The following is a 16457-nucleotide window of genomic DNA, read 5'->3' as shown; positions in this document are numbered from 1 at the left end:
TCCCAGGTAAAAATCCACACAAGTCTTTGTAGTAACATTTACTTTAAAACAAATTTTTACTGAACCATTATCTCAGAATGTACTATGTTGTAAACCAAGTACTTTTATATCAGTAGAACATTGTAAAATTTAATTAATTCAATAAAAATGACTGCTTTTGTACTTGTGTACAAATAGGTTCCGAACTTGTTGAATTAGAATACAAACAAATTACATACAAACTGGACCCTCAAGTACATCTAAATCAATTATTACTATGCAAATACAAAAACCTATGCTAGATTTAAAATATACTTCAATTTGGTACAGTCCATAAATGTAAAAGCACGGCTTGCAGAACGAATGAAGAGTATGTTTGGAGGTTGCTGCCCAAATCTTAATTATCCATGTTCACCTTCCTCCGCCACCTAATAGGGAGAATAAAACAATATAGATCACAAGTTCAGTCACCCAACAAGCAATACATGATAGAAAACTACAAAAATACATGAATACAGAGGTTTAGGCTTGGCTGAAAGCCTGATGAAATTTAGCTCAAATGGTTACATGGTCTAGAGGACCCCACGGAACTGGACACAAGCATAAACTGTTAGAGCTTAAATTGCTTTTAAATGACTAACCAGATAAGTTAAAAATCAATGCAGTAGATGGGATTCTCAGAAGGCTGAATGAGGTGACTCTAAATTAATATTCCAGAACACAAGAAGACATGAATTGCTTGGATCTAAGGAAAGTATAGAAATGTTGTGCATACCAGCTCCATTTTTGTTCCCATCACATATAAACTTTAAGTTTACCAGTGCAAGGACCACAATCTTAAATTGGGCAACCATATACCATTACAACTACGCATTTCAAAACAAAAATCACTCTTTAGCAACAAAGTACAAACAAAGTTTGACAACAAAGTGCCCAAGAAGATATTTAGACAGATGCTTGATCAAAGTGATTGGTTTTAAGGACTACGTTGATAAGGGAAAAAGATATAGAGGGAAAATAATTCTAAAGCTCAAGAGCTTATTAACTAAAACTTGGCTGCCAACAATGAAACAATTAAGATCAGGTAACCTAAAGGGGCCAGAACTGGAGGACCGCAGCAATGTCAGAAGACTATAGGGTTCAAGGTGCCAACAGGAATACACAACAGCAAGACAAATAAAAGGAAACTTGCAAATTGGTGAATATTTCTAAATCAAGACACTGCTTAAGGTACCAAGACCAGTGAGTACAGGGTGAAAGATGATTGAGATAGTGAGAATTTGGACACAGAACCAGAGTGCAGCAGAGTTTCAGATAAAAGTTAGATTTACCGAGAATAGAAAATAGAAATCCAGCAAGGAGTACACTGGAATGGTCAAATCTAGGGATAACTGTGGCATAATGAAGGTTCTGGCAGCCAATGGATTGTGGCTGGCTACAGTTGGGCAATTTTACAGAAACAAAACGGGAAAATGCTGGAAGCACTCAGCAGGCCCAGCAGCATCAAAAGGGAGAGAAGCAACGTTTTGCTTTAAACATTCTTCATTACAACTGGAAAAGTGAGAAGGCAAGAATGTTTTAAATTGCAGAGATGGGTAGGGGTGAAAAGCACTGAGAGAATATCTGTGATAGGGAAGAGACCAAAGACGTCAAAGTAATAATTACTATAAAAACCAACAGAAAAGAAAAAATAAACAAATTGAAAGAGACAGACACAATGAAAAAGATGGGTATCAAGAATTGTTAAATCTAATACTAAATCCTTAGGGTTATAACATACCCAAGATGAAAGACAAGATGCTGTTCCTCAAGCTCATGTTGGGCATCATTGGAATAGTGTAGAATAGGAGTGGGATGGAGAACTAAAATGACAAGTCACTGGAAGCTTAGTGTCACCGGTGCAGGTTGAAAGAAGGGATTGCCCAAAGCATTCGCGCAACCTGTGTTTGGTTATACCAATGTAGGAAGATCATAAAGTGAGAATTGAAACCAACACACTAAATTGGAAGTAGTGCACATGAATCAATTCTTCACTTGAAAGGACTGTTTGGGTTCCTAGATTGTTGGAAGCAAGGGGGTAAAAAAGGCAGGTGTTGCATCTCCCACAATTTCATGGGAAAGTATCATGAGGAGTAATTGATGGAGATGATGGACCAGGAATGGCAGAAAGAACAGTCCCTTTGGAATACTGAATGGGAAGCGTCAGGGGGGGCGGGGGGGGGGGGTGTGATTGGTGAGAGGGGAATCAAGCTTGGTGGTGGAATTCTGTTGGAGGTGGCAGAAATTAAGCAGGTTGATCTGTTGAATGTAGAGGCTGGTGGGGTGGAAGGCAAGAACAAAAGGAACATCATCCTTTCTGTCTAGGATTGGGCGAGAGTAGAAGCATGAGAAATAGGGATTGAAATTATGTTAACATTGGTAAAAAGCCACAGTTAAGAGATAAAGGCAAACACATTAAGGGCACTGATGTGGAAAGTCTCACCATCAGACCAGATATGACGTTAACTAAAAATCTGGTAAAGTGGAATAGAGACCTTACAGGATGGTGGGAAAGATGGATTTTTTTAAGAAATGCACAATTTTTTTTATTATTTAAAGTCTGCATTTTAAATTTAACTTGTCTAGAAAGCACTGAAAATGACTGTAAGACAGTGTAGTATAATCCAAGCTCTGTAATTTACCTCTATAGCCACGTCCTCCTCCTCCTCCTCCTCCACCTCTGCCTCTGCCTCCTCTGAAACTACCTCCTCTGCCTCCTCTGAAACCACCTGGATAACAATCAAAAATACAATCATGAATTTATTTTTCAAAAACTTTTACTCACCACCAATAATTCTTAAAATAGAGATGTCTGCTGCACCAATGCAACATACAACTTTTAAAATTTCTACTGAACAAGTTACTTCAACAAGTGTACATAGTTAAATTTTACAAAAAACAATTGAGCAGTGTACCCTTTCCAAACAACTCATCACTTTAAAGTGTGACCAAAGCCCAACTTTACATACAAACCTTAACCTGATTAAATTGTTGAAGGTAGTTGATTTTCAAATGTTGGGGTTTTGCAGAATCAATGATCTACTCTCAGTCAACCCCTAATCAATACCAATTAAAGTTATTCGAAAATTATGATCATTTGTCCTGAATTCCTATTTGTCCATATATTCCTTTGAAATACTCAATTTCATATACATTGAGGAAGTAACCCCATTAAAATCTATTTTCAAAGAACTGTATACCAAATCATTGAATATAATGCTTTACCATGTTATGGAACTTCATCAGCAATACCAGATAAAATTCAAATCATATTATCAAATTTGACAGTTAAGGTGTAGAGCATAAAAATAACATGCTTTAGATTTGCCTGTTAGCCAAAGAACAGCCCCTCCCAAAAAAAACCAATTTAAACATATGTTTTCTGGTTTACAGTGAGATGCCCCATTTGTGAAACATCGCCCACCTGCCCATGCTTCAGCTAGTCTGCTGCTAAGACCCCGCTTCCTAGCACTTATCTCTGGAATTCACTATTTCACCTTCCCTGGCCTTGAGGTAATTCAAAACCCAGCTCCATATGTCTTCATGCACATTACGCCATTCATCCACCACTTCTATACTTGGTGTCCTACATTGACTTGTGGGCAGAAAAGTCTCCATTGTTGTTTGCAGCTCACTCCTTTGCCTGTTACGGATTAGGCTGCTATTTGGTGAATGTCCCTTTAAGACAGAGTATGTGTGTGTGTGTGTGGGGCGTCATTATGACAACAGCAAGATAACAATGTGCTGATGTTTATGGTTCAGTCAGAAAAGAGAGAGAGGGAGAGAGACACACCGACTGCTGGTCTCTGTATCGATGGATGAAAAACAATAACTGTGTCTGTCACTACAATCCACATATGGATTTGTGGAGTAATCCAGTGGAGTCCACTTTGTCGTTAACCTGTAGAGGGAAACAGATATTTCTGTGGACGGCCACGTCTCGAATGCCTTTCAGAGTGGCAGATACTTCGGAACAAAGCAGTGGAGATCATCAGTGACAGGTATCGTATGGGTTCCATCGTGGAACATTTGGATTTCGTAATTTCTCCCTATTCTCTCTCTACATTTCCTCTTCAGTCAATAGTGGTTTTGCAAAAGCCTTTGCTCACGTTTCACCTTATGACTTGCTGAACTGAACTTTGAGAACCATTCCTGGACTTGGAGTTTGGGAATTTGCCACACACACTTCGAGTTTAGTTTTGGGGTTAATGTTTAATATCTAACATTTTTACTTTTCTTATCATAAGTAGTTATTAATAAAATAGTTTCTAACACTTATACATGACTTGGTGTGCTTCTTTTGTTGCTGGTACGTAACACCTCACCTTACCACGACCGCTCTCCCCAGTCCATACAATTCCCCTCAGCCTCAACACGCATACAAACATCTAAGCTATCTGCGCTCCTCCAGTTCTAGCCTCTTACTTATTCCTTATTTTAGTCAATCAATTGGAGGACTTGTCCTCTGCTTCCTAGGCAGTAAGCTCTAAAATTCCCTCCCCAAGTCTCTCCACCTCCCTACCTCGTCTCTCTCTTTTATGGTATTCTTTAAAACCTACTTCTATGGCCAAGCATCTCCCTTTCGTGATTTAACATCAGATTTTGTTTGACAACACTGCTGTGAAGTGCCCTGGAACGTATGCAACATTAAAAAGGTGCTTGTTTAGCTACCTTGTAGATCTTATTCAATTAGTGGAACATTTCTTACCGCCCCTGCCACCGCCTCGACCACCACGTCCACCTCGGCCACCACCACGAGCTCCCCTCCCCTGCCCTCTTACACCAGGTGGTCTAGGCAGAAATCGCTGAAGCGGGAGTAGTTTTGCTGGATCGATATAAAACTGGAAGGGATAAAAAAAAAGGAAATAAATCCAAGTACACTCGAGGTAGTTAGTTTCACATAAAAAAATGCATTCATTGTGCTCCAAGAAAAAGATGGATTAACGACCTTTTGCCTGTTCTTATGTGCATGACTGCAATAACATTTATAAATTGGGTTTGAAATACGTAAGTTACATATGACTTTTTCAAAGAAGGATTTTATCTTGAAGACATCGCCATCAAATAGTCCGTTGTTTGATCCAGGATACTGCTTTCACTGGTAGGGAGGTTGATTTGCCACTTATTCATTAGATAGCCACATCACCCATGGCACGTTGTTTGGTTTGTTTGGATCCTGAACTTCAAGGCTGGCAGAACCCAGGGAGATTGCTGTCGAGTCTCGAATGAGTTCCTCATTTTGGCTAATGCTTTTGAAACAGTCTTTATTCCATTTGTCTTCACTGTTGAAATTGACATGGCAAAGGCAGCACAACCAGAAAGAGCTCCTTGAAACCCTGCAGTCAGCTGGGGTTTCGGAGAGGTACTGAAGGATATGCTGGTGCAGCTAGACAGCTTGGATTACTGACAAACTACACAAACCCTGGGTGTTTCAGCTTCTTGACAAGGGTGAGGAAAGGCAATATTCCACAGCACCATTGAGTTGGGGATGAATGCAAGATGGTAGGCACCAATACGTTTAGCTGCATGCCAACAGGTTTTATATAAAGCGCCTTCCTTATCAAACCAGAGCATGGTACTCAGTGATACAGTACATGTACACGAAAGCGGAGAGTCTGTAGCACCCCCGGGTCGGCACCTTAAGCAGTGCCTATGAATTTGCTGATTATGCTAATCTGTATTTCAGTCTTGGTTGCAACCTTCTGCAGATGTTTGCCAAATGGTTAGTAACCAGTCAAAGGTATTGTGGTGTTGGCTCTCAGTAATTTTTTCTCCACAGAAAAGAATGTAGAGTTTTAATGCAATGCTGTGCTTGCCAGGCAGTTTGCACAACCTGGCTTTTGCTGGCTTTGGTTGTAGCCTCTACTTTAAGCAACATTCAATCGCTGCAGTTAAGCCTACCATCACAGTGATCTCAAGGCTCTTGAAGGATTTTGTCTGCATCACAAGGGACAGATCATTAGTATAGGCAGCCATAATCATTAATGACATTAAGAAACACTGGAGGAAGAACATTTTCTTGGGGTATCCAATTATTATGGGTTAATGGCATTCAGATCTTATCCCACAGGTGATCCTCATTTTTCAAAAGCTTATAAGTCTTCATTGTAGGCATGGCAACTTGGCACATGGCAGCAGCTTGAAGAACTTGAGCATAACCCAGTGTAATTTTGAATTAATTTTGTGCACTGACAAAGGGATAATTAATAATCTTGTGGTTAAAGGGCTTTAAGGAAAGAACAATCATAATGTGATAAATTTTACAAGAAGACTGGAAGTGATTTAGTTCAATCCAAGACCAGTTTCTTAAATCTGAACAAAGCAAATTGTGAAAGCACGGGGCACAAATTGGCTCTGGTATACAAGGAAATTACACAAGAAGGTATGACAGTAGAGAAGGAATGGGTAACAACAAATATATATTCTGTATAAAGCACAACACACAAGAGCAAAAGTGATCCAAGCATGGCTAACAGGAAGTGTTAATGGTGACAACAACAGCTTCTAAATATGTGGAAAGGAAAAGAGAAGTTAATGTGGGTCCTTTACAGACTGAGATATAAAACTGGGGATCAGCATAGAAACTCAACAATAAGGTGGAGGAAAAATAAAAATAATACTGCTGAAATAAATTAATCGTTGATAAATCCCCACAATCTGATGATGAGCCTCAAAAAATTTCAGAACCGTTCACACAAATTGGAAGGTAGCAAATGTAACCCCACTATTTAAAGAGAAGAGAGAAAACTGGGATGACAGATCAGTTACTCTGATGTTTGTAGAAGGGAAAATTCTACAATCCATGAAGGATGTATGAACAGGGTACTTAGAATGAACATGGATTATGAAAGGGAAATCACATTTGACTTTCTTTTAAAAAGAATATTATAGGTTTCGACTATCAGAATAGACAATAAGGAATCAAGGGATATGATACATTTAGACTTTGAGGGTCTTTGATAAGGTACCACAAAAAAGTTTAAACAAAATTAGAAAACATGGGATTAGAGGTGTCAAGAGTGTCATACAACATAGAAATAGGGCCTTCAGCCTGATGAGACGAAGCAGACCATTGAGCACACATTTCACAATTCTTTGCAGCAAGTATAAGGGTGTGCCAGTCAGTAAAATCCACAAATATTATCGAGTACCCAAATATCACTTGCTGTAACAAGAATTTGCTGTGCAATTTGTACATGTTGCTAATCTAAATGGGAGAAAACTTTTTACAAGAGAACTGTAAAACTGGAATATAAATGGCATTATTTTCAGAGAATTAACATTTTTAAAGTTAATCTTCACAATAAAACTTGCCTTCTGTGGTCGCTTAAAGGAACTAGCACTCATGTTGTCTGATAATTTAACTGAAAAATACTATTAATTTCAGTTAAGGAAAAATTAGATAGCATTATTTTTCAGCAATTTTAAGCAAAGAGGAAATGATTTTAATATTATTCCATGGAAATATAATTTTAAGATAAATGAAGATGGTGCACAGTATTCTCGTGAGTGTACTGATCAGTAGGATTGTAGAGATGTTTCATTTCCACTGTACCTCAAAATGTTCACCTGCAAGTAATCAGTCCCAAATAAACTATGAGCTCCCTCATAATGTTGTCCTTCCAATCCAAGGAGATTTCTGGCATCCTCTTTCTTCCCCCAGCCTACAGCCAATTCAACAAGAGTTGAGGGAAAAAAAATGAAAATACAGATAATTCTAATTAAAAATGAAGTGAGCATATCAAAGTGAAAAACAACTTTGTGGAAACACAGGAAGGAAACAGTATAAATTGAGTTTGCACTTCAATGCCAAGTAAAACTGATGATTCTCAAATTTCAGTTTTTCTGGTGAACAATTGACAGTGTTCATTCAATTTCCCACAACCTTGAAAAGCACAGCATTTCATTAAGCTAATGGATTCTGCTCGAATGACTATGAAATTCTATCTTTCACAGCATCTGCGTCCATCACACACAAGAATAAAAGGCTGAACAGTGTCATTTTTGACACTGTAAAACGCTGCCTAGTGGCACACTAACACTAATATGACTCCCTCCTATGGATGGAATGGTCTGAGCAAAACTTAGTGATAGGGTTGGTGATTTGGACTGAGTGGAGGAGGAAGGGTCCAAGACACGGATGTGGCTCTTTTTAGTATAGGGCTCATATCACAAGTTAACACAAATGAATAATCTCAATCTAAGCAAAGTGCATGTATCAAAGTGAAAACAGAAGCACAGTGAGGGGTACTTTTCACGAAGCTGTGATCAGGGCAGCAGTTCTGCGAGAACTTGCTGTGAACTGCAGAATATGAAATACATGTTTGGAATCCCTCATCTGTGATTATTTACATATTTTAGTAATAGAATTCTTAACACTGTGAAACAACTAATATTAGCAATTAAACCCACATGCTAGCTGGTGTGTAGCCAAGTACTTTGGTGTTTTTTTTTACCACTGGTACACCCGAAAGCAACACAAGCTATCAAAGAAAATGTTGACTGATGTAATGTCTTCAAATGTAGCCCAAGAATCTTCTACGAATTCCCAACAGTAACTCTCAAAAGGATACAAAATTTCTAAGCTGTCCAAATATTTCATCAACTTTTCCGATTTGTTCTTTGTTTTCCAAGTAAACTGGTGCATTGAAGTAAGGGACTTTATTTTCTTCCGAGGTGCACTTGCAAATAATGTCGTCTTCACACGGATGCATGAAATGTCCCAGTTCTACACAAAGGCGGCCAAGAGTTAAAGAAGCATAACCACATTTAATCTGCACATCAAAAATCATTAACTATACGTGGAAATGTTCTCCTTCCATTTTTTTAAAATTAATTTTCCATCTGAATCCAAGTCCAATGGAAAGTCTGCTGAATCACTGTACCATCCAGATCTCCCAAGTTCATCCATTTACTTTAAAGGACTTTTAAACAATGTAAATATGGAAATCCAAACTAGATTTAGCACTTCATAAAGACAATAAGTATTTGTGATTAAGAGGCTTGGAATCAATCCAAATTTAATCAAGTGCATTGATTTGACAGAATGAATACAAAATATTTCCAATATCTTATTTACAGACAGGGTGTTACACCAAGGTTTGCACCAGCAATAAGGTACTTGCAGTACTTATTATTTTACGTGTGTTACTGCAGGTTATTACTATTGTTACCGAAAGCCATGAATAAAAGAAAAAACAGAATCCCTACTGCAACAAAGAACGGAACATATGCTCTACAACAGGTTTATTAGAGATGCAGCATTTATATTGTATTTCTCTCTGTTGTGCAGCATTTATATTATTTCTGTAACAAAGACCAAACAGTTGCTAACATCTGTAGCCAGCCAGCCTTCTACACTGGAAACCTTTTCAGTAAAAGTGGACTAATGACATAGCTGCAGAGGTATTTGAAATATTTATCTGAATTACAATTAGCTCTTGGTTTAAGACAATGCAATTTTAGCTAAACATGTTGTTCTTACATACCTACTACCCTTTCAGGTGGCCCCTGATCAAATGTTCTATTGAAGCTTCCTCGCCCACCACCTCGGTACCCTCCACCTCCACCACGTCCTCTTCCTCCGCCGTAGCTGCCACCTCTTCCCCCGCCCCTACCTCCACGAAAAGACATTTCAATTTAAATTTCTGAAAAAGATTACATTTAGTTAGTAAATAAAGATTGGTTCTCTTCACTGAAGCACAGTATCAAAGCATGCAATCTTGCACCCTGGATTTATTATTCACCATCATTGAAACATAGCAAGAGACATTGTGCATCATCATCAAATTTATTATTTACCACTACTTGAAGCTAAGAAGCAAGCAAATATACCAGAAATTCTGCCCTGTCACATAGCAGAATTATTATTCATCAAGGAATTGCTTCTCTCAGTACCACCAGGAAATGCAATTAAAATCCTAAAAGTGCAAAGGTGCTCAGTGTTTCTGATCATCAAAAACACCAGGTATAAAGCAGAATGGAGTATCAAACAGCAACATATTTAGGATCACATTCAGGTTTCTTGAAGTATGGCTGTAAATAGTTTCCGGAAAATGGATGAACTTCACAGCCAATACCTTCACTTTCATCGGAAGACATCAAATGTGAGGAGTTTATGAACTTAGAACAAAAACTGAAAAGTTGTCTCCAGCCACCTTCCCACTGCCTTCTCACAGCAGTGGGAACCTGGTTGAATCCAAACAGAAGAGCACAAGGAAAGAGATGCAGGAGTATGCACCTGGTCCCTCAAGCCTGCCCCATCATTGAGTATGATGCCAGCTGATCTGCATCAGATCTCCACTATTCTTCCGTCAGTTCAACATAACCCTCCCTAATCTTTCATGAATTTATCTACAGTCCAAAACAAAAGATCAGGAAGCATTGGTTCAGAAATCCCAATGATTTGGTACCTGGCTCACTCATTAGCATACCACGACTCTATAGATTGGCATACTTGCAAGGTCAGCCAGGTTTTATTCGGAGTGTAGACAGGTGTGCAGCAGGAGTCGGGAATGCAGGTGGCATGAACATGGATAGCTTGGGAGCTGGAGTCAGAGCCTGGAACATGTCCCTGGTGTGGAGCCCAAGACAGGATCCAGAATGTTTGTATGTTTTCAACAAGCTGAAACTTATAAATTGAAACTCACCAGGGCTCAATGGAAAAATTATATCACTGTGTATAATGCAAAAAAGGGAAATAAATAACTCAAATACCGATGAGTTGGAATACAGGAAGGAGATAGAGAGCTTAGTGACATGGTGTCATGACAACAACCTTTCCCTCAATGACAGCAAAATAAAAGAGCTGGTCATTGACTTCAGGAAGGGGGGCGGTGCATATGCTCCTGTCTACATCAATGGTGCTGAGATCGAGATGGTTTAGAGATTCAAGTTCCTAGAAGTGAACATCACCAATAGCCTGACCTGGTCTAACCACGTAGAAGCCACGGCCAAGAAAGCTCACCAGCACCTCTACTCCCTCAGGAGGCTAAAGAAATCTGGCATGTCCTCATTGACTCTCACCAATTTTTAATCGATGCACCACAGAAAGCATCCTATCTGGATGCATCAAGGCACGATATGGCAACTGCTCTGCCCAGGACCGCAAGAAACTGCGGAGAGTTGTGGACACAGTTTAGCACGTCACAGAAACCAGCCTCCCCACCTTGGATTTCGCACTTCCTCAATAGAGCAGCCAGCATAATCAAAGACCCACCCACTCAGACATTCTCTCTTCTCTCCTCTCCCATCGTGCAGAAGATACAAAAGCCTTAAAGCACATACCACCAGGCTCAAGGACAGCTTCTATCCAGTTGTTATAAGGCTACTGAATGGTTCCCCAGAACGATAAGATGAACTCTTGACCTCACAATCTACCTCACTATGACCTTGCAACTTATTGTCTACCTGCTCTACACTTTATTCTGCATTCTGTTATCATTTTGCCTTGTACTACCTCAATGCACTGTGTAACGAATTGATCTGTTTGAAAGGTATGGAAGTCATTGTACCTCAGCACATGTGACAATAAAAAACCAATTCCAAAAGTGTGCTGTAACAGGAGCAACTTCCAAGGTGGGCAACAGGGTGGGCACAAGGTGGTGATAGGTAGATGCAGGTAAGAGATGGTGATACGCAGGTGCGGGGGAGGAGGGGAGAGCAGATCCACCAGGGGGTGGGTGAAAAGGTAAGGAGAGAAGGAGAAAAAAAAAGGTTAGGAAAGGGAAGAGAAGCATGGTGGGGTGGGGTCCTGACCCGAAACATTGACGCCTGCTTTTCTCCACGGATGCTGCCTAGGCTGCTGAGTTCCTCCAGCATGATAGTGTTTTTCAGATCTAAATTACGTCAGCCATTCGTGACAGGACAAACCTCTCACCCTAGCTCTCAGAAACCTCCCGTCAATCCTATTCTTCCCCCCTCCCCCCATTTATTTCCATGCAACCTATTCTCTCTCACCTACCCAGCCACAACGTCTGGTTCTTCCACCAGCCACTCACCGTGATTTACAGCGGCCAATCAATGGAACATATCCATCAATCCCCCACCACTCGGTGTTTACCGCGGCAGTGGGCAGGCCCCCGGCCCCCAACCCCAGGCTTCAGCTCAGCGCTGCCCGAACCCTGCGCGGGTCCCGGAATGTTGCCCGGAGCGCCCGCTGCCCGAACCCTGTGCCGGCCGTGGAACGTTGCCCGGAGCGCCCGCTGCCCGAACCCTGTGCCGGCCGTGGAACGTTGCCCGGAGCACGCGCTGCCCTCCCGCCACGCGTGGCCGCGACAACCAGCAGCAAAAGCAGAGACAAGTCCACTTACTCCTCAACCCTGCTGTGGGAAAACGTGGGTTTGTTCGATGAATGGGTTTAATTTGCACGATGAAGGTTGAATTCCCAACTCCAACTCTCCCCCCCTCCGGCTACTCTATGGGACTCCTTCTTGGCGTTGTTTTTTTACGACAGGATGCGACTTCCCTCTGACCTGCCGTATCACAAACTCACGTGGTGCAGCTTCTGCAGGAACCAGAGCCACTATTGCAGGAGGGCGACAGTATGTAGTAGGTGTGCACCCTCCAGTGGCAGGCTGCTTCCTCGGCTGCCGCTCAGGATCCGGACTCACTTGTTTCCCACTTTACTTCTCGCTGTTCCACTGTGAACTTGCAGGCTGTGCCACCGGTGGGATGGGGCGAGCCGGTGCCTAGAATGAGACGTAGTAAAGTCTTGTGCCAGTGGCGATGGGGACCAAGCTAACAGGAGACCAGGCTCGGCTGTATGGAGACAAAAGAGACTGCAGATTCGGGAATGGTATATTGCTGTGTGGGTGATACTATAAAGGTGGGCACATAAACAGGTTGACACCTGACATATGTGTAACTCACAGGCATGCACGCTTACACGTTTGGGCTTAGGCACAGGACACCTTGTTCCACGCATCCTTGCTTTCCTCCTCGTTTCTCATCCAGTCACTAATTCCTGAGCCCATTATCACGCGTAACCCTGTTCTGGATCCAACTGCAAATCTACCCACATTCCTGACACTTGGCTCTGACCACACATCCAGCATTTTTTCCCAACCCCTGCACTGGCCACACACCACCCCACCCTGGTCTCACACCTGCACACAGTCCTAGCTCTGGCCACACAACTGGCCCATGTTCCCAAATTCCCTGCTGCAGCCACACACTGACCCACTCACTGGCTCCAGCCTCGCATCTATCCCAGCTCTGACCTCACACCTATCCACATTACTGACCCTTAGCTCCAGTCCCACACCTTTTAACATTCCTGAACCTCTGCTCAGACCAGGTTCAATGTATTGACACAATGTTAGATCATTGAAGAACAGGGACAGATCAAGATCCCAGGGCTGGCATAAAGCTCATGGTGTACTGGGCAGCAGTGATCTCTTCTGTATGCTTCTAAAACCTAGACTGCCTACAGCAGCACCTCAATGTCCTGGAAAAACAACATCCAATTCTGTCTCTGGAAAGTCCTTCACTGGAAGTATAAGCAAACTAAGGCCAACACTCCCCACATTGAGTGCCTAGTTACTTTTGGTCAGCTACATTGGACAGGCCACGTGGCTAACATGCATTACACCAGACTACAAAAACAGTTGCTATATTCCAAGCTCTATTATTGGAGAAATTATCAGGCATTCTGAGAAAAAGGTTCAAGGATTGCTCAAAGCTTCCTTGAAAAAGGTGCAACATCCCTAATTCTGGGAACCTCTGGCCCATGACCACTCAGTGGAAGAAGAGCATTTGAAATGGTTCTGAGAATTTTGAGGCTATGCGATTCAAACACATGGTAGACCTGTGTAAGTGGTAGAGGGAGTGTGCCACCTTACAAACTACTCACCCACCCACCTGCTCCATCAGCCACCTCCTGCCCCATCTGTGGTATGGACTGCAGTTCTCACATCTTCCTCAATAACCACCTCAGAATCTACAAAACCAGAGTGGAACAAGTCATCCTTGAACCCAAAGGACTGCCTAAGAGAAGTATGTGCGTGTTTTTCCACTGTTTGTTCTTGGAATTCCATGTGCTTCAGATATGAGGTTCTCATTGCCTTCTTGGATTCTGCTTCTCCCATTTTGAGCTGTCATGGCCAGAGATTCCCATGTCGTGGGGATGCTACACATTTTCAAGAAGACTTTAAATAGTTCCTCAGTTCTCTTGAAAATCCTTTGTCATGATGGAGCCTAGAAGAGGGTGACTTGTTTTTTGGAGTCTGGTGTTGGGACATGTGGATGATGTGGCCTGCCACATTGTGCTGGTTGAGCAAAGGTTTTACGTTGAGGCTGTTGGTTTTGGGAGAAGACCCTGAAGTTGGTTCATTTTTCTGTCAATGTATCTGGAGGATTTTTGCAGAGACAGTGTTGGTTGGTACTTTTTCCTAGCTTTGAGGTGCACTGCTGTAGGATGTTCATGTCTCTGAAGCATACAGGAGGGCTGAGATTCCATGAGTGGTAGGGTTTTGAGATCCAACCGCTCTTTTGCTCAGTCAGTTGATGCCTGTCATGATGGATTGGAGGCAGTGGTGAATTTCATTACTGATGTTTGCCTTGGCTTCCAAGATAGGAAGGAGATCCACATATTCCAGGGTCTTGCAATAGATCTTAATTGTTGGGGGGGTGGGGTGGGGGGTGGAGGTGGAGGTGGTGCAGTGTCATGTGCCAAGGGAACCCTTGTCTTTCATGTTTATAGATTTGTAATTTCATAATGACACTTAAGGAAGGCCATTTGGTCCATTAAGTCTATGATGGCTCTCAATCAATACCATACCTCTTATTTATTCCCGTAATCTATTCTTTCATACACACCCATTAACAACACCCCTCCTCCCTTCCAATTCTCTCACCAGCCACCTACACAAGGACAGATTTACTGCAACCAATTTATCTACCAACCCACCTGTATTTTGGGTGTAGGAGGAAATCAACCATGGTGGTTCTGATTGGAACCACAATTCATCATTATTGACAGGGTGAACCTTTTACACCTTGCTTATCAACAGTCTATGCCTCTGCCTTGAAAATATTCAAAGAGCCTGCTTCTACAGCCCTTTGAGAAGAATGTTCCAAGGATTCACGATTCTCTGAGAGAAAATAATTTGGAGCATCTCTCAAATGAGCAACTCCTTATTTTACACTGCAGTTTGAACTGCGTCAACACCAAAGTGGGACTTCATCTGCTGATGTGAATTACTGCTGTACATAATTTGTTCCACATCTGCAGTGGAGAAACATTATCATATTGACGAATACCAAATTACTGAAAAATTTACACAGCTGGACATGTTTTTGATTTTCCAATGATGAGTATGTACAAGTTTAAATCCAGATGGACATGAGTGAAGAATCAGAGGATCTCAAGTAAGTTCATAAATTGGATGAGCTACAAATATGCAGTCTTCCAGGGCAAGATGCTGCTGTTTCCCACCACTTCCCTACTGCATCCATTTGGATATTAGTACAAAAACTATCCAGAGCAGAGTGAGAAGAACTCCATCTCACAGAATTTACTGTTGAGTCACATATATATTTCTCATAACTCCTAACAACATAGAAAGGAGACCATTTTATCTACTGAGTCTATGTCGGCTCTCAGAACAATCCCATCAATCTATTCCCCTTATCATAGGACGCTCAAAGCGGCTGCGCAGGTTGACTCTGTGGTTAAGAAGGCAGATGTGTATTGTCCTTCACCAATCGGGGAATTGAATTTAGGAGCCAAGAGGTATTGTTGGCAGCTATATAGGTCCCTGGTCAGACCCCCACTTGGATTACCGTGCTCAGTTCTGGTCACCTCACTACAGGAAGGATGTGGAAGCCATAGAAAGGGTGCAGAGGAGATTTACAAGGATGCTGCCTGGATTGCGGAGCATACCTTATGAAAGCAGGTTGAGGGAACTCGGCCTTTTCTCTTTGGAGCGATGGAGGAATGAGGGGGGACCTGATAGAGGTATATAAGATGATGAGAGGTATTGATCGGGTAGATAGTCAGAGGCTTTTCCCCAGGGCTGAAATGGTGGCCACAAGAGGACATAGGTTTAAGGTGCTGGGGAGTAGGTATAGAGGAGATGTCAGGGGTAAGTTTTTTACTCCTGACATCTCCTCTATACCTACTCCCCAGCAGAGTGGTGAGTGCGTGGAATGGGCTGCCGCAGCGGTGGAGGCGGATACGATAGGGTCTTTAAGAGACTGTTGGATAGGTACATGGAGCTGAGAAAATAGAGGGCTATGGGTAAGCCTAGTAATTTCTAGGGTAGGGACATGTTCAGCACAGCTTTGTGGGCTGAAGGGCCTGAATTGTGCTGTAGTTTTTTCTATGTTTCTATTTCCCTGTAGCCTTATTTTCTTTCACTTCCCCAGCAACAACTGTTCTACCACCAGCCAACTACTGTAATTTACAGTCATCAATTAATCTAACATACCCATCAACT

The 16457-nt window shown here is 41.9% G+C and overlaps 1 protein-coding gene across 1 annotated transcript; it reads right to left on the bottom strand.

Annotated features, from left to right (window-relative positions):
- Positions 1–37: 37 nt before the first annotated feature.
- On the bottom strand, positions 38–12483 carry gar1 (GAR1 homolog, ribonucleoprotein). The gene is made up of 7 exons (XM_052010432.1): positions 12330–12483; positions 9507–9665; positions 8592–8746; positions 7333–7392; positions 4727–4859; positions 2661–2747; positions 38–407 (listed from the first exon to the last, which is right to left on the bottom strand). Exons 2-7 carry the CDS (start codon positions 9649–9651, stop codon positions 391–393), a joined length of 597 nt encoding a protein of 198 aa, XP_051866392.1. The 5' UTR covers positions 9652–9665; positions 12330–12483; the 3' UTR covers positions 38–390.
- Between the last annotated feature and the right edge of the window lie 3974 nt (positions 12484–16457).

The sequence above is a fragment of the Pristis pectinata genome, chromosome 2 (genome assembly GCF_009764475.1).
Source record: "Pristis pectinata isolate sPriPec2 chromosome 2, sPriPec2.1.pri, whole genome shotgun sequence".
Lineage (NCBI taxonomy): Eukaryota > Metazoa > Chordata > Chondrichthyes > Rhinopristiformes > Pristidae > Pristis > Pristis pectinata.
Note: the sequence above shows the minus strand (reverse complement) of the source record. Positions and strands in the feature narration are given on the sequence as shown.

Excerpts from the sequence above, each read along its gene's own strand:
- gar1 (XM_052010432.1), bottom strand. The coding sequence starts at position 9,651 with ATGTCTTTTCGTGGAGGTAGGGGCGGGGGAAGAGGTGGCAGCTACGGC. Across the intron at positions 8,747-9,506 it reads GCCACCTGAAAGGGTAGTAG|AACTGGGACATTTCATGCAT; the intron begins GTATGTAAGAAC and ends GCCTTTGTGTAG. Across the intron at positions 7,393-8,591 it reads TTGGACAGCTTAGAAATTTT|TATTTTTCAGTTAAATTATC; the intron begins GTATCCTTTTGA and ends TGAAATTAATAG.